This window comes from Ornithorhynchus anatinus, chromosome 20 (genome assembly GCF_004115215.2).
Source record: "Ornithorhynchus anatinus isolate Pmale09 chromosome 20, mOrnAna1.pri.v4, whole genome shotgun sequence".
In the NCBI taxonomy this organism is placed as follows: Eukaryota; Metazoa; Chordata; class Mammalia; order Monotremata; family Ornithorhynchidae; genus Ornithorhynchus; species Ornithorhynchus anatinus.
In genome coordinates this window covers 17,517,153-17,543,158 of record NC_041747.1, presented here as the reverse complement: position 1 = coordinate 17,543,158, position 26,006 = coordinate 17,517,153, and the positions used below count along the sequence as shown (strand labels likewise).

The following is a 26,006-nucleotide window of genomic DNA, read 5'->3' as shown; positions in this document are numbered from 1 at the left end:
ACAGTCCCTGCCGTTTGACGGGCTTACAGTCTAATCGGGGGAGACGGACAGACAAGAACACCCCAGTGCTCTGCATATAGTAAGCGCTTAACACATACCAACATTATTATCATTATTATTGAAGTGACTTGCCCACAGTCACACAACTGAAAGGTGGCGGGGCCAGAATTCGAACCCATGACCTCCAGCTCCCAAGTCCGGGCTCTTTCCACTGAGCCACGCTGCTTCTCTGGGAAAGAGCAACAGGATGAGGAAACTGAGGCCCCGAGGAGGGACTTCTCTGGCCTCACGGCAGAGACTTCTGGCTTCCGGGCCCGTGATCCCTCCACTACGTCCCGCTGTTTGCCCAGCGCTTCGTAGAGTGCTCGGCGCAGGGTAAGCGCTCGGTAAATAGGACCGATAATAATAATAATGTTGGTATTTGTTAAGTGCTTACTATGTGCAGAACACTGTGCTAAGCGCTGGGGGAGATACAGGGTAATCAGGTTGTCCCACGTGAGGCTCACAGTTAATCCCCATTTTCCAGATGAGGGAACTGAGGCCAGAGAAGTGAAGTGACTTGCCCAAGGTCACACAGCTAAGTGGCGGAGCTGGGATTAGAACCCATGACCTCCGACTCCCAAGCCCGTGCTCTTTCCACTGAGCCACACTGCTTGGTGTTTGTTAAGCACTTACTATGTGCAGAACACTGTTCTAAGCGCTGGGATAGATACTGGGTCATCAGGCTGTCCCACGTGAGGCTCACGGTTAATCCCCATTTTACAGATGAGGGAACTGAGGCCCACGGAAGTGAAGTGACTGGCCCACAGTCACACAGCTGACAGGTGGCAGAGCCGGGATTCAAACCCACGACCTCTGACTCCCAAACCTGTGCTCTTTCCTCTGCCACTTGCCAGCTGTGTGACTGTGGGCCAGTCACTTCACTTCTCTGTGCGACAGTGACCTCCTCTGGAAAATGGGGATAAAGACTGTGAGCCCCACGTGGGACAACCTGATGACCCTGTGTCTCCCCCAGCCCTTAGAACAGTCCTGTGCACATAGTAAGCGCTTAGCAAATACCAACATTATTCTTATTATTATTAAGCCAGATGACAGGCCACCCCCTCAAGGGTGGCTACCCAGTCCAACCAACACCCCCAACGTCCTTCTTTGGGCCGCCCTCGCGCCCCCCGCCCGCTCCTACTCCTAGGCAGGCTGACGTCGGGCGGCGGCCACTAGGCCGCGGCCCCCGCCTCGCCTCCTCCACGTGGAGGCGAAGGAGGAGTCTGCGGCTGCGCGGCGCGCGCCATCTCCGTGGTAACGCGGCACGCGCCGCCTCGCGGTCGGCGACCACGCCCCGTCTCCGTGGTAACGGGGCGCGCGTCGCCTCGGGGGAAGGGACCTCGCCCCGTCTCCGTCGTAACTGGGCACGCGCCGCCTCGTGAGAAGGGGCCGCGCCCCGTCTCCGTGGTAACGGTGCACGCGCCGCCTCGTGGGAAGGGGCCGCGCCCCATCTCCGTGATAACGAGGCACGCGCCGCCTCGCGGGAAGGGGCCGCGCCCTGTCTCCGTGGTAACGGGGCACGCGTCGCCTCGCGGGAAGGATTCCCCCCCCCCCGCCCGCGCCTCGTCTCCGTGGTAACGGGGCACGCGCCGCCTCGCGTGAATGGGCCGCCCCCTCCGTGGTAACGGTGCACGCGCCGCCTCGTGGGAAGGGGCCGCGCCCCATCTCCGTGGTAACGAGGCACGCGCCGCCTCGCGGGAAGGGCCCGCGCCCCGTCTCCGTGGTAAAGGGCCACGCGCCGCCTCGTGGGAAGGGGCCGCACCCTGTCTCCGTGGTAACGGGACACGCGTCGCCTCATGGGAAGGGTCCCCCTTCCCCCCCCCCCCCCCCGCGCGCCCCTTCTCCGTTATAACGGAGCGGAGCCGCCGTGCGCACAGAGACCGGAAGAGAAGGCGAGCGGCCGGGCAGAGGTGTGAGGCAGCGACGCCATGGAGGGAGGCCGCCCCCGCTATGGAGGTATGGAGCTCCCCCCGGGCCGGGACCGGTCGCAGTTGGCCCGTCTCGCCCTCGCGCCTCCCATAATATAATGTATAATAATACATCGAATGATAATAATACTTTGAATACATCGAATAATAATAATAATGCATAATAATAATAATTAAGCATTGTGGCCCAGTGGAAAGAGCCCGGGCTTGGGAGTCAGAGGTCATGGGTTCGAATCCCAGCTCTGCCACTTGTCAGCTATGGGATTGTGGGCAAATCACTTGACTTCCCGGTGCCTCAGTTCCCTCCCCTGTAAAATGGGGATGAAGACTGTGAGCCTCACATGGGACCACCTGATGACCCTGTATCTCCCCCAGCACTTAGAACAGTGCTCTGCACATAGTAAGAGCTTAACAAATACCAACATTATTATTATTATTGTTATTATTAAGCCAGATGACAGGCCACCCCCTCAAGGGCGGCTTCCCAGTCCAACCAACGCCCCCCCAACGGCCTTCTCTGGGCCGCCCTCGCGCCCCCCTGCCCGCTCCTACTCCTAGGCAGGCTGAGGTCGGGCGGCGGCCACTAGGCCGCGGCCCCCGCCTCGCCTCCTTCACGCGGAGGCGAAGGACGAGTCTGCGCCTGCGCGCGCCGTCTCCGTGGTAACGGGGCACGCCCCTCCTCGCGGTCGGCGACCACGCCCCGCTTCCGTGGCCACGGGGCCACGCACCGCCTCGCGGGAAGGGGCCGCGCCCCGTCTCCGTGGTAACGGGGCACGCGCCGCCTCGTGGGAAGGGGCCGCGCCCCGTCTCCGTGGTAACGGGGCACGAGCCGCCTCGCGGGAAGGGGCCGCGCCCCGTCTCCGTGGTAACGGGACACGCGCCGCCTCGCGGGAAGGGGCCGCGCCCCGTCTCCGTGGTAACGGGGCACGCGCCGCCTCGTGGGAAGGGGCCGGTAACGGGGTATCGTGAGGTGTGAGGCGGCGACGCCATGGAGGGAGGCCGCCCCCGCTATGGAGGTATGAAGCCCCCGGGGCCCGGGACCGGTCGCTGTTGGCCCGCTTCGCCCTCACGCCTCCGAGGTCGACGCTGCCCGGACCGAACCCCCAGGGGGACAAGAGTGCAAGGCCTTAATAATACATCGAATGATAATAATCCATTGAATAATAATAATAATGCATAATAATAATAGAGGAAGCAGCGTGGCTCAGTGGAAAGAGCCCGGGCTTGGGAGTCAGAGGTCATGGGTTCGAATGCCGGCTCTGCCACTCGTCAGCTGTGTGGCGGTGGGCAAGTCACTTCACTCCCAGCGCTTAGAACAGTGCTCTGCACATATTAAGCGCTTAACAAATGCCAGTATTATTACTTCTCTGTGCCTCAGTGACCTCATCTGTAAAATGGGGATTAACTGTGAGCCTCACATGGGACAACCTGATGACCCTGTATCTCCCCCAGCACTTAGAACAGTGCTCTGCACATAGTAAGCGCTTAACAAATACCAACATCATTATTATTATGGGTTCGAATCCAGGCTCTGCCACTTGTCAGCTGTGTGACTGTGGCAAATCACTTCACTTCTCTTGGGCCCCAGTTCCCTCATCTGGAAAGTGGGGATGAAGACTGTGAGCCTCACGTGGGACAACCTGATGACCCTGTATCTCCCCCAGCGCTTAGAACATAGTAAGCGCTTAACAAATACCAACATTATTATTATTAATAATAACACATTGTACGGACAAGGGGACCGACTGTCCAAGGTCACACAGACAGCAGACCAGAGACGGAGGCGGGATTGCCGTCACAACCCGGCACCGAGCTGCTTCTCTACCTCCACTCCTGCACACCACACAGGCCCTGCACACCATACCTCCCTCCCCTCCCGCCCCAAAGCCCCCCCCCCGTGCCCCTCCTCCACTCCACCCTCCATCGAATAGACCCTAAGTCCGTCCAAGGGCAGGGACTGTCTCTATCTGTTACCAATTTGTACATTCCAAGCGCATAGTCCAGTGCTCTGCACATAATAAGCGCTCAATAAATACTATTGAATGAATGAATGAATCTCCCATCCCAACCCTCAAACCCTTCCCTCCCCCGGAACCCACTGCGCTGGTGCGCGCGCACACACACACACACACACACACAAAAACCCTCTCCTTTCCCCTCCCCATCCGAGTTCGGCTTGTGGGACTCCCACTCTATCATGGGAAAACCTTGCCTTCGTCCTCGACCTGCCCAGTCCTCCTCTCCCTCCTCTTCTTCCTCTTCTTCCTCCTCCTCCTCCTCTTCTTCATCCTCCTCCACCTCCTCTTCTTCATCCTCCTCTTCTTCATGCTCCTCCTCTTCTTCCTTCTCCTCTTCTTCCTCCTCTTCTTCCTCCTTCTTCCTTCTCCTCCTCTTCTTCCTCCTCCTCTTCTTACTTCTCCTCTTCTTCTTCCTCCTCTTCTTCCTCCTACTACTCTTCTTCCTCCTCCTCCTCTTCTTCCTCCTCTCCTCTTCTTCTTCCTCCTCTCTTCTTCTTCCTCCTCCTCTTCTTCTCCATCTCCTCTTCTTCCTCCTCTTCTTCTCCTTCTCCTCTTCTTCCTCCTCTTCTTCTTTCTCCTCCTCCTCTTCCTCCTCCTCTTCTTCCTTCTCCTCCTCTTCTTCCTCCTCCTCTTCTTCCTCCTCCTCTTCTTCCTCCTCCTCTTCTTCCTCCTCCTCTTCTTCCTCCTCCTTCTTTTTCCTTCTCCTCTTCTTCCTCCTCCTTCTTTTTCCTTCTCCTCCTCCTCCTCTTCATCCTCCTCCGTCTTCCTTCTCCTCCTCCTCTTCTTCCTCCTCTTCACCTTCCTCTTCCTCCTCTTCCTTCTCTTCTTCCTCTTCCTCCTCTTCTTCCTTCTCCTCCTCCTCTTCTTCCTCCTCTTCCTTCTCTTCTTCCTCCTCCTCCTCTTCCTCTTCTTCCTCCTCCTCCTCCTCTTCTTCCTTCTACTCTTCTCCTCCCTCCTCTTCCTCGTCCTCCTTTTCCTCTTCCTCCTCTTCTTCCTCCTCTTCCTCCTCTTTCTCCTCCTCCTCTTCCCCCCCCCCAGGTCTCCCCTGTTGCTCTCTCCACAGGGGGCCTCTTCTCCCCCCCCACCCCTAAGACTCACTGGGAAAGGAGGAGGCTTTGGCTTCCTTCTAACACCCCAGTGCCACTTTCGCACCATCCCACCTCCCTCTTCCCTTTCGGACCCTTCCTTTAAAGCCCATATTATCCACCCACTACCACCCGCTCAGAATTCTAGTAACGGTCGTCTACCGCCCTCCCAGGCCCCACCTTCAACATCTTTAATCATTTTGATCCCTGTGTCAAATTCCTTCTTTCTCCATGCCTACATTGATCCTGGGGGAATTCAGTATCCCCAAAGTTGTTCCTAATGACCCTTCCGTGCCCGCCTTCTTTCTCTCCTCAACTCCCCTGACCTCCTGCTCCACTCCACCTCACCGATTTACACTTGATCTCATCCTTTCTAGCCACTGCATAATCTCTGTCCTCACCAACTCTGAGATCCCTCAATCCTACCACTTGCCTTCTCTCCCACACACCTCCTCCCGGTAAATCTGTACTCTTCCCCCACAGAGACCTCCCATTTTTTGACCCCGTCCGATTTTCTCAACTCAGAAGCAGCGTGGCTTAGCGGAAAGAGCCCGGGCTTGGGAGTCAGAGGATGTGGGCTCTGATCCTGGCCCTGCCACTTGTCTGCTGTGTGACCTTGGGCAAGTCACTTGACTTCTCTGTGCCTGTTACCTCATCTGTGAAATGAGGATTAAGCCCCATGTGGGACAACCTGATCACTTTGTATCTACTCCAGCGCTTAGAGCAGTGCTTGGCACATAGTAAGCGCTTACCAAATACCATCGTTATTATTACTTAGCCTCCAGACCCCAACTAATCTTCCTTTGATGACCAGATTGACTCTCTCAACACCCTCTCTAATTAACACAACTCATTCGCTCTCTTATCCCTTTCTTTGATCTCATACCACTAACCCGTAGCCCCCGACCGCCTCCATCGTCCATTTCCTTTGCTTTTGCACACCAGCCGTGGAGTGCTGCCAGCAGAAATCTAGATATCAGGCCAATTTCATCCACTGAGTTTATCCTTGGGTCCTTTAACTCTGCCCGGCACAATTATTCCTCCACCCTTATTAACACCCACGTCCACAGCCCTCGGCAGTTTTTCCAGACATTTAACTCCTTCCTCAAACACCCTGTCCCCCTGCCTCCCCCATCCCTTGTCCCCTGTGACCTGGCCACCTACTTTATTCAGAAAATTGACACTATTAGGCATGAACTATCTAAAATCGCCCCTGTCCCACCCCAGTTCCTCTCCCTTCCTGTCCCTTCTACAATTCTCCCATCTTTCTCAGCACTATCTCTGGAGATATGGTTCGAATTCTGGCTCCGCCACTTGTCTGTTGGGTGACCCTGGGCAAGTCACCTCACTCCTCTGCGCCTAAGTGACCTCATTGGGAAAATGGGGATTAAAAGTGGGAGCCCCACGTGGGACGACCTGATTACCCTGTATCTATTCTGTTGCCGAATTGTACATTCCAAGCGCTCAGTACAGTGCTCTGCACATAGTAAGCGCTCAATAAATACTATTGAATTGAATGAATGGAGGGAATCTCCTGCCTTCTCTCGAAATCCACTCCTTTACATCTTATCAAAACACATGCCCCCTCCCTTCTTCCCTACCTAACAGCCCTCTTCAACTCTTAGCTCTCCAATGGCTTCTTCTCCACTGCTTTCAAACATACTCGTGTCTCCCCTATCCTAAAAAAAAGTCCCTTGACCCTTTGGCTCCTTCCACTTATTGCCCCATTTCCCTCCTAACATTTTTCTCCGGTCTCCTTGAGCGAGTTGTCTACACCCGCTATCTCAGATTCCTCTTCTCCAGTTCCCTCCTTGACCACCCCCCCACCATCTGGCTTCTGTCCCCTTCTCTCCACAGAAGCCGCCCTCTCGAAGGTCACAGATGACCTCCTTCCTGCCAAATCTAATGGCCTCTTATCCATCCTACTCGATCTCTCAACTGCCTGCGACCCTGTCAACGGTCCCCTTCTCCCAAGTGTCTGTTCTATTGTTATATGGTGCTCTTCCAAGCGCTTATTACTGTGTTCTGCACCCAGTAAGTGCTCAATGAATACGATCGATCGATCGATCGAAACATTACCCAACCTTGGCTTCACTGACTCTGTCCTCTCCTGGTTCTCTTCTTATCTCTTGACCGTTCATTCTCGGGCTCTTTCTCGGGCTTCTCCTCTGCCTCCCACCCCAACTCTGGGTGTCTCTCAAGGCTCAGTTCTGGGTCCCTTTCTATTCTCCATCTTCTGGCTCTCCCGTGAAGAACACATTCGCTCCCATTTCTTCAACTACCGTCTCTATATGGATGATACCCACATCTACATCTCCAGCCCTGATCTCTCTCCCTCTCTGCAGTCTCACATCTGCTCCTGTCTTCCAGACATCCAAGTCCTCCCAGAACCTCAAGCTTAACATATCCCAAAAAGAAATCTTTATCTTCCCACCTAAACCATGTCCTCCCCATCACTGTAGGCAGCATCATCATCGTTCCTGCTTCACAAGTGTGTAACCTTGGCTTTATCCCTGACTCCTCTCTCTTATTTAATCCACATGTTCAATCCATCACTAATCCCGTTGAGTCCACCTGTACCGCATCGCTGAAATCCACCCTTTCCTATCCATCAAAGCCGCTACTAGGTTAAATCCCAGCATTTATCCTATCCTGCCTCGATTTCTGTGTCAGCCTCCCTGCTGACTTTCCCAGCCTCCTGTCTCTCCCCACTTCAGTTCATACTTCACTCTGCTGCCCGAATCATTTTTCTATGAAAACCTTCGGGGCACATCACCCCGCTCCTCAAAAAACTCCAGTGATGGCCCATCCACCCTGCATCCAACAAAAACTCCTCGCCGTTGGCTTTAAAGCACCCCACCACCTTGCCCCCTCCTACCTCACCTCCCTATTCACCTACTACACCCCAGCTGGCACACTTCCCTCCTCTAATCCTCACCTTCTCACTGTACCCAGTCGCCTCTATCTCACTGCCCACCTCTCACCCACCTCCTGCCTCTGGCCTGGAATGCCCCCCCATCCTCAAATCCGATAGGCAGTTACTCTCCCCCCTTCCAAAGCCTTATTGAAGGCACATCTCATCCAAGAGGCCTTACCTAACTAAACCCTCCTTTCTTCCACTCTATTCAGGGTTGCTCTGACTTGCTTCCTTTATTCAGCCCCCTTCCACCCCACAGCACTTATCTATGCATCGGTATTTTAATTATTTATTTGTATTGCTGACTGTCCTCCCCCCACCAGACTGTGTGCTCGTTGTGGGCAGGAAATGCTTCCGTTTATGGTTATTTTTTACTCTCCCAAGCACACCTACTATGTACCAAGCACTCTAAGGGCTGAGGTAGATGCAAGATAATCAGGTCAGGCCCAGGCCCCATGTCACATAGGGCTCCCAGTCTGAGGAGGAAGAACAGGGTATTGAATCACCATTTTACAGATGAAGACGGTGAGGCTCAGAGAAACTCAGTGACTTGCCCAACATCACACAGCAGGCAAATGGCAGAGCTGGGATTAGAAGTCTTGATTCCCAGTCCTGTGCTGTTAAAATTAATGTGCTTATCATACGACCGACCAAACTTAACAGACCTCAGTTTTGCAAGGAGATAAATTGCTGTTGGAACTGAGCAGAGGGACTCTGCTCCCCTGCACCAACTTAAGTTTAAATGGAGTTCATTCACGCCATAATGTGTATTTTGAACTGCCTGTTTTTGTTTGCGAATGAGGGGGAAGAGAAGGATAGGTTAAACTTTATTGATAAACTTGAGAAAATGCATGTATGACACATTTAATGTACTACTGGGGGAGAGAAACAAACTCCGTAATTAATAGGAACTATTAAAATATGATTTTAAATTTGCCAACAAACTCAGGTTGTCATAACTGTATTTCTACTCCTCATTCTTAATGTGAAGTTATTCATTTTTCTCAGCTGTTCCTCAGAACACACCTTCATTAGATGATGTTGTGAAAGAAGTTGAGAAACAACAACAATCAAAAGCTTTTGAAATAGAAAAAAGCAAAACCAATTTGTTCCAGTTACAGGTAACTCTCCACTTAATATTTTTAAATAGCTTTCCTTTTCCCCAAACTGTATGTAACCAAATGAGGTGAAAGAAGATTTGGGGGTGATTCTTACGACTCAGAATTAAGGCCGCAACCCGGTTTTTAGCTGTTCCGTTATGGTTTTCAGTGGACTTTTGTTGTGGTGGTTTGTTTTTTGTTTTTCTTGTTGGGGGGGGGGCGGGCCGTGTTTGTTAAGCACTTTATATGTGCCAGGCACTGTACTAAGCACTGGGGTAGATACAAGATAATCAGGTTGGACACAGTGTCCCACTTGGGGCGCACGGTCTTAATCTCCATTTTACAGAGGGGAAAACTGAGACGCAGAGAAGTTAAGCGACCTGCTTAACTGAACAAGGGGCAGAGCTGGGATTAGAACCCAGGTCCTCTGACACCCTGGCCTGTGCTCTTCCCACTAGGCTAAGCTGCTTCACCAGGTTCAGCAATCATCAGGCCTGCGTGGGATTGCCCCGGGAGCAGGCTGATAAAGAACCATATGGGAATTTTTAATATTTTTTAAGTGGTGTTGGTTAAGTGCCTACTAAGTGCCAGGAACTGTTCTAAGCACTGGGGTAGATAGAAGATAAGCAGGTTGGACACGGTCCATATCTCTCCTGGGGCTCCCAGTCTTAATCCCCATTTAACAGATGAGGTAATTGAGGCAAAGAGAAGTTCAGTGACTTGACCAAGTTCGTACAGCAGACAAGTGGCAGAGCCTGAGATTGGAATTCAAGTACTGACGACTCCCAGGCCTGAACTGGTCCACACTGCTTCTCATTACTGTTTGTTCTTATGGCACTTTCCCAAACACCTAGTACAGTGTTCTGCTAATAGTAATAAGTAACTCAGTAAATACTATTCAGTGAGTGAGCTAATAAAAGATTATACAATATCACGAGATATGAAATGTATAACAGAGATTGAGAATCTAAGAATTTGGGGTGGATTTTAGGCAATAGCACTGTAGAGATTTTTAAAAACAATTGGGAGGTTTTATTGTATTTGGCATCGTACAGCATCCATCCTGTTTTCTATATCTGATAAACATTTCGGTGGCATTGTACAACGGCTATACTCTGATGCTGAAACACTGTGGGGTGGTAATGAATAATGTGAAAATATATTGCAGAGTGAACTCCACGAGCTTGAAAAACAACTGGACTCTGTTTTAACAGAGACTAAAGAAGTAGAAAACCAAATCTGTCAGAAAGACGTTGCCATAGAAAACATCAAATATCACTGTCAGAGCCTGGAGACACAAGTTCAGACCTTGTATCCAGAAAATGTAAAGCTTAAATTTGACATAGAAATAGCACAAAAAGATTTTGAGGAGCTGATAATAAGGAATAATGCATATTATGAAAAGATATCAGCACATAAACACCTCTTTTGGGAGGCAGAAAGCAAATGGCCAGTTGTGATTGACCTGCTTAAAAAAAAGGAATTTGTCACAAAATTAAGCGTATCGAAAGAAGAATTGATGAGTGAACTCCAGAATCCAAAAGGAAATTTGATCAAGAAAATGCAGGTTTGTAGTATGTTTCTCAAGATAGTTTTTAATCATCCTTTTTTGAACTCTTTCATCGTTTACATTTATGAAATCGTAACAACCTGAGCATATATGAAACAAGCAAAGTGTAAACGTATTAGACCATAACACCCTAATGCATTGTTTCTACATCTGGAGTAACTTTAATCATATTCTTAAATTCTACTCAGGGATATTTAAATGTTTCTTTAAAATCCCTAAATTTATGAAAATATGAAGGAAAACAAATAGGAGTGTGGTTGAGTAAAATTGTGACAACTGGTTAAATCATTTATTCCGTTGAAAGGTGTAGGTTGAACTCCTAGCTCCAACTCAGACTAATTTAGCTTGCCTAATGGGGACAGTATGAAGTAATGGCATTTTTTCCTAATATTTTGCTACCTATTGAAATTAGCCGGTAAATTGATATTAACCGTGTTTTGCTGCAAAAATGAAGGTATATCTCCCTGTTCTTGGGCATTGACTCCCAAGATTATCACTCTCCTTTAGCTTTTATTTACCTCTGTTACATATAAAATATATAAGATTCATATATCTCAATTGGTTTGATATTCTAAGCCCTCAAATGTTAAGTTAGTGTAGATGAAGGTTTCAGATGCAGATGAAAATTTTGTATTTATCATCCTCTTCGAGAAATTCAAAAATCAACTCTCTTTTTCCTCCCACAACCCAGCCTGCCCACTCCACTCCTCTAATGACAGTGCTTTGCACGTAGTAAGCGCTTACCAAATACCATCATTTTTATTATTATTATTACTCTCCGTAGCACGATCTCTCGATCCCACCACCAACCTCTGGCCCACGTCCACCCCGGGGCCTGGAGCTCCCTCCCCCTTCGTGTCTGACTCTCACACGCCTCACCTTTAAAACCCTCCTCCAAGAGGCCTTCCCTGAGTAAGCCCTCATTTCCCCCTCTCTGCCCTCCTCTCCACCATGACTGTCTTCTCCCTAAACACTTTGATCTCAGTAAGGGCACAGTCCATTTCTCTCCAACTCCTCGAGAACTTCCAGTGGCTGCCATCCACCTCTGCATCGAAGGACTCCTTACCGTCGGCTTTAAAGCACTCAGTCAGCTGGCCCCATCCTACCTCCCCTCCCTGATCTCCTCTTACCGCCCTCACATTCTGCTCCTCCAGTGCCAGCTTACACACTGTGCCCCAGTCTCATCTATATCGCCGCCGACCCATTTCCCACGTCCTCCCCCTCTCCCTATGCCAGATCCCACTCCCCGTCTTCAAAACATTAGTAAAAACACTTGCAGTCCTTCACCCCATCAGATTTATTGAGTGCGTACTGTGTGCCGAGCACTGTACTAAGCTCTTGGGAGAGTTTGCTATAACGGTAAATAGACACGTTTCCTGCCCTCAAGGAGCTGACAGTCTAGAGGGGGAGACAGACATTAATAGAAATAAATAAATTGCGGATGTGTACAAAAGTGCCGTGGGGGTGGGACCGGGGTAAGGACAAAGGGAGAGAGGGAAATGCAGAAGGGAGAGGGAGAATAGGAAAGGAGGGCTGAGGCTGGGAAGGCCTCTTGGAGGAGATGGGCCTTCAGTAAGAATCTGAACGTGGGGAGAGCGATTGTCGGTCGGATTTGAGGAGGGAGGGTGTTCCAGGCCCGAGGCAGGTCATGGGTGAGGGGTCAGTGGTGAGATAGACGAGATTGAGATACAGTGAGGTTAGCATTAGGGGAATCCCAGGTTTGGAGGCTGGGTTGCTGAGGGGGAGCAGTGAGAAGGTAGGAGGGGGCAAGGTGATTGAGTTCTCTGAAGTGAGAATGACGAGGAGTCTCTGTCTGATGCGGAGGTGGATAGACAACCACTGGAGTTCCTTGAGGAGTGGGGTGACACGTCCTGACGTTTTTGTATAAAAATGATCTGGGCAGCAGAATGAGGCATGGACTAGAGTAGGGAGAGACAGGAGGCTGAGACGTCAGCAAGGAGCCTGATAGAGTAATCAAGGTGGGACAGAATAAGTGACTGGATTCAAGCGGAAGCAGTCTGGATGTAGAGGAAAGGGTGGATTTTAGCGATGTTGGTAACGTGGAACCACCAGGATTTAGTGATGGATTGAATATGTGGGTTAAATGAGAGAGAGGAGTCCAGGATAACACCGAGGTTACGGGCTTGTGAGACAAGATGGGTGGTGGTGCCCACTACAGTGATGGGAAAGTGATGGGGGAGGACAGGGTTCAGACGGGAAGGTAAGGAGTTCTGTTTGGGACGTGTTAAGCTTGAGCTGAAGGGAGGACATCCAAGTAGAGATGTCTAGGAGGAAATGCCAATACTGCAGAAAGGTAGAGAGATCCGGACTGGAGATGTAGAATTGGCAATCACCTGCATAGAGGAGGTATTTGAAGCCATGGAAGTGAGCGAGTTCTCCATTCATTCATTCATTCAATAGTATTTATTGAGCGCTTACTATGTGCAGAGCACTGGACTAAGCGCTTGGAATGTACAAGTCGGCAACAGATAGAGACAGTCCCTGCCCTTTGACGGGCTTACAGTCTAATCGGGGGAGACAGGCAGACAATAACGATGGCAATAGAGTCATGGGGAAGAACATCGCATAAAAACAATGGCAACTAAATAGAATCAGGGTGATGTACAGCTCATTAAACAAAACAAACAAAATAAATAGGGTGATAAAGATATACACAGTTGAGCGGACGAGTACAGTGCTGAGGGGGTGGGACAGGAGAGGGAAAGGGGGGAGAAGAGTGTTTAGCTGTGGAGAGGTGAAGGGGGGGTAGAGGGAGCAGAGGGAAAAGGGGGGGGAGCTCAGTCTGGGAAGGCCTCTTGGAGGAGGTAAGCTTTAAGTAGGGATTTGAAGAGGGGAAGAGAATTAGATTGTCGGAGGTGAGGAGGGAGGGCGTTCCAGGAACGCGGGAGGACGTGGCCCGGGGGTCGATGGCGGGATGGGCGAGACCGAGGGACGGTGAGGAGGTGGGCGGCAGAGGAGCGGAGCGTGCGGGGTGGGCGGTAGAAAGAGATAAGGGAGGAGAGGTAGGAAGGGGCAAGGTGATGGACAGCCTCGAAGCCTAGAGTGAGGAGTTTTTGTTTGGAGCGGAGGTCGATAGGCAACCACTGGAGGTGTTTAAGAAGGGGAGTGACACGCCCAGATCATTTCTGCAGGAAGATGAGCCGGGTAGCGGAGTGAAGAATAGACTGGAGCGGGGCGAGAGAGGAGGAAGGGAGATCAGAGAGAAGGCTAATATCTAGCTGGGATATTACAAGAGCCTGTAGCCGTTTGGGTGGAGAGGAAAGGGCGGATCTTGGCAATATTGTAAAGGTGAGACCGGCAGGTCTCGGTAACGGATCGGATGTGTGGGGTGAACGAGAGAGACGAATCAAGGATGACACCGAGGTTGCGGGCCTGAGAGACGGGTAGGATGGTCGTACCATCCACGGTGATAGGGAAGTCTGAGAGAGGACCGGGCTTGGGAGGGAAGATGAGGATCTCAGTCTTGCTCATGTTGTTATAGGTGGCGGGCAGACATCCAGGTGGAGACATCCTGGAGGCAGGAGGAGATGCGAGCCTGAAGGGAGGGGAGAGGACAGGGGCAGAGATGTAGACCTGCATGTCATCTGCGTAGAGATGGTAGTCAAAGCCGTGAGAGTGAATGAGTTCACCAAGGGAGTGAGTGTAAATGGAGAACAGAAGAGGGCCAAGAATTGACCCTTGAGGAACTCCAACAGTTAAAGGTTGGGAGAGGGAGGAGGCGCCTGCGAAGGAGACCGACAATGACCGGCCAGAGATTGGCCAGAGATCCAAGGGAGGAGGTGTCGATGAAGAATAGAAGGAGACCGAGAACTGAGTCTCTAGGGACTCCCAAAGTAGGGAGCGGGAGGCAGAGGAGGGGCCCACAAAGGAGACCGAGAAGGAGCAGCCTGGCAGATAAGAGGAGAACCAGGAGAGGAGAGAGTCGGTGAAGCCAAGGTTGGATAATGTTTCCAGGAGAAGGGGGTGGTCCTCATTGTTGAAGGCCGCTGGGAGGTCGAGGAAGATTAGGAGGGAGTAGTCGCCATTGAATTTGGCAAGAAGGAGATCATTGGTGACCTTTGAGAAGGCAGTTTCTGTGGAACGAAGGAGACCAAAGCCAGAAGGAGAGAATTGGAGGAGAGGAATTTGAGACAGCGGATACAGAGGACTCGCTCAAGGAGTTTGGAGAGGAATGGCAGGAGGAAGACGGAGCAATAACTGGTGGGAGCCCTGGGGTCCAGGAAAGGTTCTTTTTAGGACAGAGGAGACGTAGGCATGTTTGAAATTAGTGGGGATGGTGCCATTGGCCATTAGCCAGTAGCTCCTCAGCATTTATAACTACATCCTTTATAACTAGCTTTTACCAATAGCATTTATAACTACAGCCACGAGAAGCAGCGTGGCTCAGTGGAAAGAGCACGGGCTTTGGAGTCAGAGGTCATGAGTTCGAATCCCAGATCTGCCACTTGTCAGCTGTGTGACTGTGGGCAAGTCACTTAACTTCTCTGTGCCTCAGTTACCTCATCTGTAAAATGGGGATTAAGACTGTGAGCCCCACGTGGGACAACGTGATTCCCTTGTGTCTACCCCAGTGCTTAGAACAGTGCTCTGCACATAGTAAGTGCTTAACAAATACCAACATTATTATTATTATCCTTAATTTTTCAAAATGTGTCTACCCCTCTAGACTGTCAGCTCCCTGCGGGCAGGATACATGTCTACAGAATCTGTTTTACTGTATTCTTTACTCCCAAGCACTTAGTACTCTACTCTGTAGACAGTAAGTGCATAATAAATACAGTAGATTGATTAATAGATGGATCGATTCAGGGCCCTGCTCTGTTTCTGGCCTACTGCGAGACGCTGGGCGAGTTACTTAATCACTCTGTGTCCCAGTTTTCTCTCCTTTAAAATGGGGATAAGAAGCGGTGTGGCTCAGTGGAAAGAGCCCAGGCTGGGGAGTCAGAGATCATGGGTTTAAATCCCGGCTCTGGACTTGTCAGCTGTGTGACTGTGGGCAAGTCACTTCACTTCTCTGGGCCTCAGTTACCTCATCTGTAAAATGGGGATTAGCTGTGAGCCTCATGTGGGACAACCTGATCACCCTGTATCTACCCCAGGGCTTAGAACAGTGCTCTGCACATAGTAAGTACTTAACAAATACCAACATTATTACTATTATTATTATCACTGTACGTGTTCTCCCTCCATCTTAGTCCCTAGGCCCCATCCTGGATAGGGACCATGACTGACCTTATTATTCATTTGTTCAATAGTATTTATTGAGCGCTTACTATGTACAGACCACTGTATTAAGCGCTTGGAATGTACAATTCAGCAACAGAGAGAGACAATCCCTGCCCAGTGACGGGCTCACAGTCTAATCACAGTTAGAGAAGCAGCGTGGCGCAGTGGAAAGAGCACGGGCTTTGGAGTCAGGGCTCATGAGTTCAAATCCCAGCTCTGCCACTTGTCAGCTGTGTGACTGTGGGCAAGTCACTTAACTTCTCTATGCCTCAGTTCCCTCATCTGTAAAATGGGGATTAAGACTGTGAGCCCCACGTGGGACAACCTGATTCCCCTGTGTCTACCCCAGCGCTTAGAACAGTGCTCTGCACATAGTAAGCGCTTAACAAATACCAACATTATTATTATTATTAATCGGGGGAGACAGACAGCAGAGCAAAGCAGAACGAAACAAAAACAAGACAACATTATCACGATAAATAGAATCAAGGGGATGTACACCTCATTAACAAAATAAATAGGGTAATAAATAATAAATATAAATGAGCACAGTGCTGGGGGGAGGGGAGCACATAGTAGACATTTAATAAATGCCATTATTATAAACTATTCATATTTATATTAATGTCTGTCTCCCCCTCTAGACTGTAAGGTCGTTGTGGAATTGTGTCTCCAAACTCTGTTGTATTGTACAGAGAAGCCGCATGGCATAATGGATAGAGCATGGGCCTGGGAGTCAGAAGGTCGTGGGTTCTAATCTTGGCTCCGCCACTTATTCATTCATTCATTCAATAGTATTTATTGAGCACTTACTATGTACAGAGCATTGTCTTAAGTGCTTGGAATGTACAAATCGGCAACAGATAGAGACAGTCCCTGCCCTATGATGGGTTTACTACAGTCTAATCTGGGGAGACAGACAGACAAGAACAATGGCAATAAAATAGACTCAAGGGGTTGAACCTCTCATTAAGACAATAGCAAATAAATAGAATCAAGGCGATGTACATCTCATTAACAAAATAAATAGGGTAATGAAAATATCTACAGTTGAGCGGACGAGTACAGTGCTGAGGGTTTGGGAAGGGAGAGGGGGAGGAGCAGAGGGAAAGAGGGGAAAAGAGGGTTTAGCTGCAGAGAGGTGAAGTGGAGGGCAGAGGGAGCAGAGGGGAAAAGGGAGCTCAGTCTGGGAAGGCCTCTTGGAGGAGGTGAGCTTTAAGTAGGGTTTTGAAGAGGGGAAGAGAATTAGTTTGGCGGAGGTGAGGAGGGAGGGCGTTCCAGGACCGCGGGAGGACGTGGCCCGGGGGTCGACGGCGGGATAGGTGAGAACGGGGGACGGTGAGGAGGTGGGCAGCAGAGGAGCGGACCATGCGGGGTGGGCAGTGGAAAGAGATAAGGGAGGAGAGGTAGGAAGGGGCAAGGTGATGAGAGCCTCGAAGCCTAGAGTGAGAAGTTTTTGTTTCGTGCGGCGGTCGATAGGCAACCACTGGAGGTTTTTAAGAAGGGGAGTGAAATGCCCAGAGCGTTTCTGCAGGAAGATGAGCCAGGCAGCAGAGTGAAGACTAGACTGGAGTGGGGAGAGAGAGGAGGAAGGGAGATCAGAGAGCAGGCTGACACAGTAATCTAGCCGGGATATTACGAGAGCCTATAACAGTAAGATTATCTGCCAAGGGACCTTGGGCAGGTCACTTCACTTCTCTGGACCTCAGTTACCTCATCTGGAAAATAATGATTAAGACTGTGCGGTCCATGGGGGACAGGGGACTGTGGCCCACCTGATTACCTTGTATCTACCCCAGCACTTAGAAAAGTACCTGGCACATAGTAAACACTAAATACCATCATCATCATCATCATCATTATTATTATTACTCTACCAAGTGCTTAGTCCAGTGCCCTGCACAGAGTAAGCACTCAAAATAAATCTGATTGTTGATGAAGATGCCCTTCCTGTCTCACAAGCCTACACCCCACACATCCAATTTGTCACCAAAGCTTGCCGGTCTCACCTTCATAATAACATCGCCAAGATCTGCCCTCTCCTCTCCATCCAAACCGCTACCTCGTTAGTACGATCACTCATCCTATCCCGACTGGATGACTGCATCAGCCTCCTTTCTGACCTCCCAACCTCCTGTCCCTCCCTGCTTCCGTCCATACTTCACTCTGCTGCCCGGATTATCTTTCTACAGAGACACTCTGGGCATGTCACCCCCCTCCTCGGAAATCTCCAATATCAAACAAAAATTCCTCACTCGTGGCTTCCAAGCTCTCCATCCCCTTGCCCCCTCCTACCTCACCTCCCTTCTCTCCTTCTACAGCCCAGCCCACACACTCTGCTCCTCTGCTGCTAACCTTCTCACTGTGCTTTGTTCTCACCTGTCCCGCCATCGACCCCTGGCCACGACCTACCTATGGCCTGGAATACCCTCCCTCCTCAAATCTGCCAGACAATCACATTTCCCTCCTTTAAAGCCCAACTAAAGGCTCACCTCCTCCTACAGCCCTTCCCAGACTAAACTCCCTCCCCTTTTCCTCAGTTCCCCTCCCCTCTGTGTCACCCCAACTTGCTCCCTTTGCTCTACCCCCCTCCCCACCCTATAGCAGTTGTGTATATATGTACCTAGCTATAATTCTATTGATTTATATTGATGCCTGTGTACTTGATTTGATGTGTATAGACCTATAATTCTATGTATTTATATTGATGCCTGTTTACTTGTTTCGATATGTGTCTCCCCACTTCTAGACTGTAAGCCCAGTGTGGACAGGGATCATCTCAATTGCTGAATTGTACCTTCCAAGCTCTTAGTACAGTGCTCTGCACACAGTAAGCGGTCAATAAATACGATTGAAAGAATGAATGAAAGAATTAAAGTAAGAGGAGAAAACAAACTTCCCCCAAGCCCTCTGACTCCTCTTTGGCATTCTTCTATCCTCACTTCCACATTCTCTTTCCTAAATAAACCCATTGTGAGCATTGTAGCTAATCTTATTATCCTCTTTTCAAACCCAGTATTCGGTAAGCTCTTAATAAATTCCATTAGATGTAAATGTATGTTTATTTGAAGATGAAGCTAGGAATAACGGGAAGATCCTTTCCAGGTGTGCAGTGCAATGTAAAAGATTGATGCATAATTCACAGGCTCTGCTGCATTGTTTTTTCTCAAAGATTCAAACCTCGCTATGCTAAGGAGTTTGTCTTACACGGGCTTGTGTCTGCTTTCAAGCCTGGCCCCTGGTAAACCAATCTCTGCAAAGCCTTTGCTTAAGTAAATAATAATGCTAATAAATAGTAATTATGATATTTGTTAAGCATTTACTATGTGCCAAGCTCTGTTCTAAACACTACAGTAGATCCTAGGTAATAAGGTTGTCCCACGCAGGGCTCACATTCTAAAACCCCATTTTACAAAAGAGGTAACTGAGGCACAGAGAAGTTAAGTGGCTTGCCCAGGGTCATGTAGCAGACAGGCGGCAGAGCCGGGCTTAGGACCCATGTCCTCTGACTCCCAAGCCTGTGCTCGTTCCACTGTACCACACTGCTTTTCTCTGAATTATTGCCCACCAGGCTAGTCAATCTGTTGCAGTGACCAGCTTTGCATTTTGCATTTTCCCATGAGAGAGATCTCACTGCTAAAGTTGTCCTTTTTTTGAGCACCAAGGAAAGCACTATATATAATGAGCAAGTTTACATCACGGAGTCATCAGAGTACCCTTTGAGGTGTGATAGTGCAGTGAAATCCCAGTAAAAGTAAACCAATATTTGTCACGACTAAATCCATTTTCACTTGTCAGTTGTAGTGACGGTATTCTCTTGTCCTTGAGGCTCATTTTTCCATTAACTCGTGTCTACATAGGCCAAGAGGAGAATAAAGTTGAGTAAATATCTGGTGAATTAAATCAGTTTAAAATTAGTCTAAATAATTGACGTAATCAAAACGGTATATTTTTCTGTAGGGTGTGTAGGGGTGGGTTGCCCTAAATTTCTAATTCCTGCATCTCGCTATTGAACTTTGGACCCATTTCTAAATACACCAGATCCACAAATTTTATCAAAATCACCTGTGACAATTATAAAACTCCTTTCTCATTGCAGAAACGTAATTTGCTCATTGCCAGAAGAAAGCAAAATATTACTACATAATGCAATAACGGTAAAACAGCAATAGCGGTAGAGAAGCAGCATGGTTCAGGGGAGTCAGAGGTCATGGGTTCTAATCCTGGCTCTGCCACTTGTCAGCTATGTGACTGTGTGCAAGTCACTTCACTTCTCTGGGCCTCAGTTCCCTCATCTGTAAAATGGGGATTAAGACTGTGAGACTCACATGGGACAACCTGATTACCCTGTATCTGCCCCAGCACTTAGAACAGTGCTCTGCACATAGTAAGCGCTTCACAAATACCAACATTATTATTATTATTGTTAAAATTTTGAAGATATGCCTTAATAACCACTGGTGCTTATATTTGTTCTTTTAGGAAGAAATTACTCATTTATCTGAGGAAATTTTAGCAGCAAAAGAGAGTGTAAATACAAAAACCGTCGTACTTGAGGAAGAGAAAAAGGTACATGAGAAATTGAAAAAGGAGATCGAGGTAAGCATTAATTATCTGAGTTGAAAAATGCAGTGCTTTCTGGGATATAATCACCAGGACTATCTCTTAAGGGGCATGCAGTTTGGGAAAAAGGATTTGGGCGAAGGCCTATCTTTCTGGGATGGGCTTGAGTGGAAGGTGGGCTAAGAGCATGAAACTACTTAGTACTTGTGTCCCCGGGCCTTCTAGGGGATGATTTGGTTTTGACTATTTGATTTTTCCCGATTGAGCAAGATATCACTTAAGCTTTCTAGAATGGAACTTTCTAAAGTGCAGGGTCGTGGGCACTTTCCCCAGAGTGCCCTACCCTGGGGACCCTTTTTCCTCCACTCCCCCTCTCCCTTACGCGTCACCTCGACTCTCTTTGCACTTCTGCCCCTTCCCCACCCCCCAACACTTAGGCATATCTATAATTCTATTTATTTATACTGATGCCCGGTTACTTGTTTTGACATGCAATTATCTACAATTTTATTTATTTATATCGATACCTGTTTCCTTGTTTTGAGGTCTGTCTCCCCCCTTCGAGACTGTAAACCCGGTATGGGCTGGGATTGTTTCTCTTTATTGCTGAATTGCTCTTTCCAAGGGCTTAGTACAGTGCTCTGCACACAATAAGCACTCAAGAAATACGAATGAATGAATGAATGAATGAATGAATGAATGAATGAATGAATGAATGAATGAAAGCCCTATTGTCAATCTCAGATGCTATTTTTTAGCCATTTAGTTTGCTGTTTCATCGGTCTCATAGGAGTTGGATTCCATCGGTGTTTTCAGATTAATCCCTGCCTCCCTAACCGTCTTATCCCACCAGCTACCCAGTCACCCATATTGGGAATATCTGTTTATTCAATTTATGTATTTACCTAGTGTGTATGTTGTGTACACTTATCTCCCCATTAGAGTGTATACAGCTCATGGTCAAGGACCTTTATTTCTTTTGGGTAATCCTGTGTCTATATCATAGTGGTCTCTACCCAGTAGACAATAAATCCCGGTAATTGCCAGTTAACCTTCACTCATGGCTTAGTCACGTGCCCTTCTAAAGCTCTTCTCAACAAATGTACAAATAGCATGCTCCTGCTTTCCAAATAAAAGAAAAGACATCATAGCATCCTAGGGCTAAACAGTGGTATAAACCCATGGTTTATATCGGAATTGACTACCAGAGGGACTCGAGAGATGTGTGATTCCCTGCAGCCGTACGAAGGCCAGGTACAGGACCCACCAATGTCTCGTGCGTTCAAGACATCCGTACAGCCAGTACATCGAAAAACAGAAGGCAGACCAATAAAAAAAGTTAAAAAGAACAAAAAAACCTTCAGGGTGCTGTGGAACCACATCACAGTAAGTCAGATTAAGACAGGGAACCCCCGACCAAGAAAGGACATGATTATCTAACACTTCTCTTTGACCCGGGGGGTCAGCCCTAATAAATGTGGGTATGGGAAGGAGCCACCACCGAGACCGCCGTCGTTCTCAGGAACAGTGGCTCAGGTTCAAAACCTCCATGCAGCCAAGCAAGCCGTATCCCAACAGCATTTTGCAGTTCCTCAAAATGGAGGGTTACAAAACCTGCGACGGAACAAGTAGGTTAAGCTGAGGAGATCCGAAACTGCCGTGGGCTGTGCCACGGTTCCTTTGGGAGAGAACATATCGAACCATCTTCTTCAAGAGACAAAGAGGGAGACTTACCCGGTTGGCAAGAATATCATAAGGAATTAAGGAATCAGTACCACTGATTGATTGGTTGATTGCTTTGTTTTGGGAGTAAAAGAAGTGGTAAATTCCTTCACATTTACTGCAGAAGAAATGTAATTTTGAAAGGAGAATGTTCCAGTTTATTGCAGCACTTTTTATGCCTGGAAATACATGAAAATGACCATCATAAATGCATTTAGCAAGCCAGTCAAATCCATAAAAGTGGTTTCTTCATGAGAAATACAGAGCTGGCCCCATGTGGTCTCCACTGTTGGTAAAGCCCCAGAACATCTGACCGAGTTCCGTGTGCGCTTTGGGCCTTTAATATTTGTCGCCCCCATAGGTCAGGGAAATTTTTATGTGTCAGATTATTTAAGTGTGGTCCTTTGTGAAGACAAGAAAAAGTCATAAAACCCCTCTCCTTTTATTCCGTCATTCTCAAGCACTAGAGGCAAACATATAGCCTTCCAACTACCTACACCCCTGTTAGAGGAGAAACAGCGTAAAAAAAGGTTGCGCTCCAGCTGCAGAAGCCAGCCGGGGGCAAGTAGCTTTTGAAAGAATTAGTGAAGGAGCTGTGTTTCTCCCCGAACGCCAGCCCCCCTTCATCCTTCAGAGGCCAGACTGCAACCTTTCCCCTCTGCTCACAGGTGATATTGGAGGGAATCTCTCATTATCTAGCTCTCATTCCGGCAGAAACCACCTTACTACAGGAGTTGGCTCTTCTCTGTCCATGTCGGATTAATCTATAAACTCTGTTGCAATGCATCTCTTCCTTTGTCGTGACAGGTACAAAACAAAAGATGTGATGCTATTCTAAAACGCCTGCGCTGTCAGTTGAATATGCTTAAGTCAAAAAGAAGACAATGGCAGCGGAATATTGAACAGATGGAAAAAACGGCTGCAGAGCTAAGACGCTATCTTAGCATCGAAGATTAGTACACTGTATCCATGAATTGTCCCTGTCAGTGCCGAACATGGGTCATCTTCTGCCTGTTAGAAAGGGTGGTTGAATCTTTTTGATATTTCTGGTCTGGTCTTTCCCTTGAAAGATCCAAACAAGTGATGCCAAAGGCTATTTTGGAGTCAGAATTAACCAGATAATCTGCTCAGATAGATATGACTGCAGAAAGTGTCAGACTGCAAGTAGTAGTTTTTTGTTAGTGTCTTTCTTTGTCCTTCTCAGCATCTTTTGTTGTACTTGACCCAAACAGGATATGAAAGCTTGGTGACAATTCATAATGCTTTTCATGATTTTTCTTTTCATGTTGCGAAGATGCTCTATTAAAAGCCTCAGAAGTTAGGTCCTGATTTGCTGAATTTCTGACTCCTTCCTTTGCAGTAATTCATAACATTGTTTCCATTCATTTTGAGGTTTTAAAATCTTCCCTTCCCTTTTGTTTTTGTCTTTCTGTTTCCTGTCCTGCCCATGAGGTGCCAGTTCAGTCTCAGTTTCATCAGTTTCCCTCTTAGCTCCAAAACAGGCCCGTTGCTTCTGTTTTCAATAAAGATTTTATTTTAAAAACAGAATGAGTAGATGTTTTTATTACTTAGATCTTAATATAAGTGTACCTTTGTGCTCCAAGAGGGTTTTTTTTTTCCATTTGTAATTTTATGGAAACAAAACTTCTAAGTTTTCAAAGGATATTATCAGTTGGCTTAGGCTGATGAGGTATTTTTCTTTATGGGATTTTAAATGTGACGGTTTGTGCCAGGCTGAACTGAACTTTGGTTACTCCCCTTAACATGAAGAATAGCTGCTTCTTATGAACAGCCACACATCCCACTTCAATACTGGTCACATAATACCCTAAGTTCAAACCAAATAAACACGAAAATACTACTGAATGAAAACCAAACCCATCTTGTAGGTAGATTACCAATAAATTTTAGCCTCCTAGGATTCATGATTTTGAAAACAGAAAGATGGTCACCCTCTTCTCCACTTATAGTAAAAAATTGCTAGCTCTGAATATGTGGGGATTGGCCCAAATTAAATCTTGATGATCAATTAACACCAGTCCTATTCTAAAATTTCTAAGACTTAGCTGCTCCAGAAATCTGAATACCAAAATGGATTCTTAAAAAAAATTAATTCCAATCTCAAGAGCTTTATAATAAAAGACCAAAAATGAAAACAATAAATAAAACCCTGCTGTAGTGAATTGCTGCTGAGAAGAAAAAGTGGTCTTTCGTTGATTTGTGTATGAGACATATAAATCATCATCAGATATGCAATATTTCGGATTCCCCACAGGAAATACTTGTGCTGTGAATTTTCTTTTATGCTATTTATAAAACCCTGGGGAAGCCTCGCTGGTTGATGAGGTTTTACATTCTCTTATTTCATGAGTTATTTGCATGCCGTTGCAGTTTTCCAAATGGATGTTAGTTCCATCAGGAAGTGTTTTATCCTTCAAAAAAAATCAAACTTGTACCTTAAAGGAATAATTTTCCAGTAGACATCAGTACATATTCAAGCATGTCTCCAGCCTACCGTATTTGCAAACAAGTAATTCCAAGTGCTCTTTTTAAATTTTGTTTCGTTTTAATGAAAGACAACTTGGGCCAGCAGCTGCCTTGTCTCATCTTATGCCGACGAGTCGTCTCCGACCCCTTAGCGACGCCGTGGGCGCCTCTCTCCCAGAACGCCCCACCTCCATCTGCAATCGTTCTGGTAATGGATCCATAGAGTTTTCTTGGCAAAAATACTGAAGTGCCTCCTTCCGCACAGTCAACTTGAGTCCCTGCCCTCAACTCTCTCCCATAACGCTGCTGCCCCAGCCAGGGAGTGTGTAGCAAATTGCCTTCCACCCGCCCCTGCCCAAGCGAGGAATGGAATGGGCAGGCCTCTGCTTGACTCTCTGTCCCATAGTCGAGACTAGTAGAGTACTGGAAACACTACAGGTGCGACCTTGAGAGGGGAGGAGCTGCCTAGGAACGCAAAAATCACGGCACCCCATGGAGCTGCCCCACTGGTGTAGTGTATCGGCCAGTAACTTTTCAGTAGATTTTGGCTGGTTTCATCTCCTGGTGATTGGCTGGGCTATTGCTGTCATCCCTCTGCATAACATATGTGAGCCTGGACTGTGAGCCCATCACTGGGCAGGGATGTTCTCTATCTGTTGCCAAATTGTACATTCCAAGCACTCAGTACAATGCTCTGCACATAGTACTCAGTAAATACTATTGAATGAATATGGCGTTTCTGGCCACGTCCTAAAGGTAGTGCAGGTTTTTTTTTTTGTTTTCCTTTGTTTTTATTTTTCCATGGTATTTTTTAAGTGCTTATTATGTGCCAGGAGCTGTACTAAGCCCTGGGGTAGATACAGGCTACTCAGGTTAGACACAGTCCATGCCCCATGTGGGGCTCATGGGTTTAATCCCCATCCTACAGGTGAAATAACAGGCACAGAGAAGTTAAGTGACTTACTCGAGGTCACAGAGCAGACAAGTGGCAGAGCCAAAACTAGAGCCCAGGTCCTCCGATTCCCAGGCCCGTGCTCTTTCCACTAGGCCACACTGTGGGGAGTGAGCTGGGGTGCAGGCTCTAAAGCTACTCCATACAGAAGCACCATGAGCCCAACATCCCACAGCCTTTGTACAGCCACAGTGTATGTAGTGTCCAGCGGAGTTGTTTTTAATTCATCCTGGCCCCCAAGGGGAAGTCAAGTGATGGTGCTAGTGTGCCAAAATGAAAAGACAAATGAAGGGAACATGGAGTTGTTGGGAAAAACTTTCTAATGGTTTGAATGCTGCCAACCATCAGGCACTTGTAAAACTTTATTGGCCGCCA

The 26,006-nt window shown here is 48.1% G+C and overlaps 1 protein-coding gene across 2 annotated transcripts; it reads left to right on the top strand.

The window, feature by feature from the left end:
• The first annotated feature begins 1,861 nt into the window (after positions 1-1,861).
• On the top strand, positions 1,862-23,737 carry CCDC122 (coiled-coil domain containing 122). Of its 2 annotated transcripts, none has more exons than XM_029047816.2 (5): positions 1,862-1,998; positions 8,999-9,111; positions 10,259-10,657; positions 20,390-20,506; positions 23,000-23,737. In XM_029047816.2, exons 1-5 carry the CDS (start codon positions 1,971-1,973, stop codon positions 23,147-23,149), a joined length of 807 nt encoding a protein of 268 aa, XP_028903649.1. In that variant the 5' UTR covers positions 1,862-1,970; the 3' UTR covers positions 23,150-23,737. The 2 variants fall into 2 exon arrangements, with proteins under 2 accessions (XP_028903649.1, XP_028903650.1); XM_029047817.2 differs by lacking the exon at positions 1,862-1,998 and adding an exon at positions 2,882-2,986.
• Positions 23,738-26,006: the final 2,269 nt, after the last annotated feature.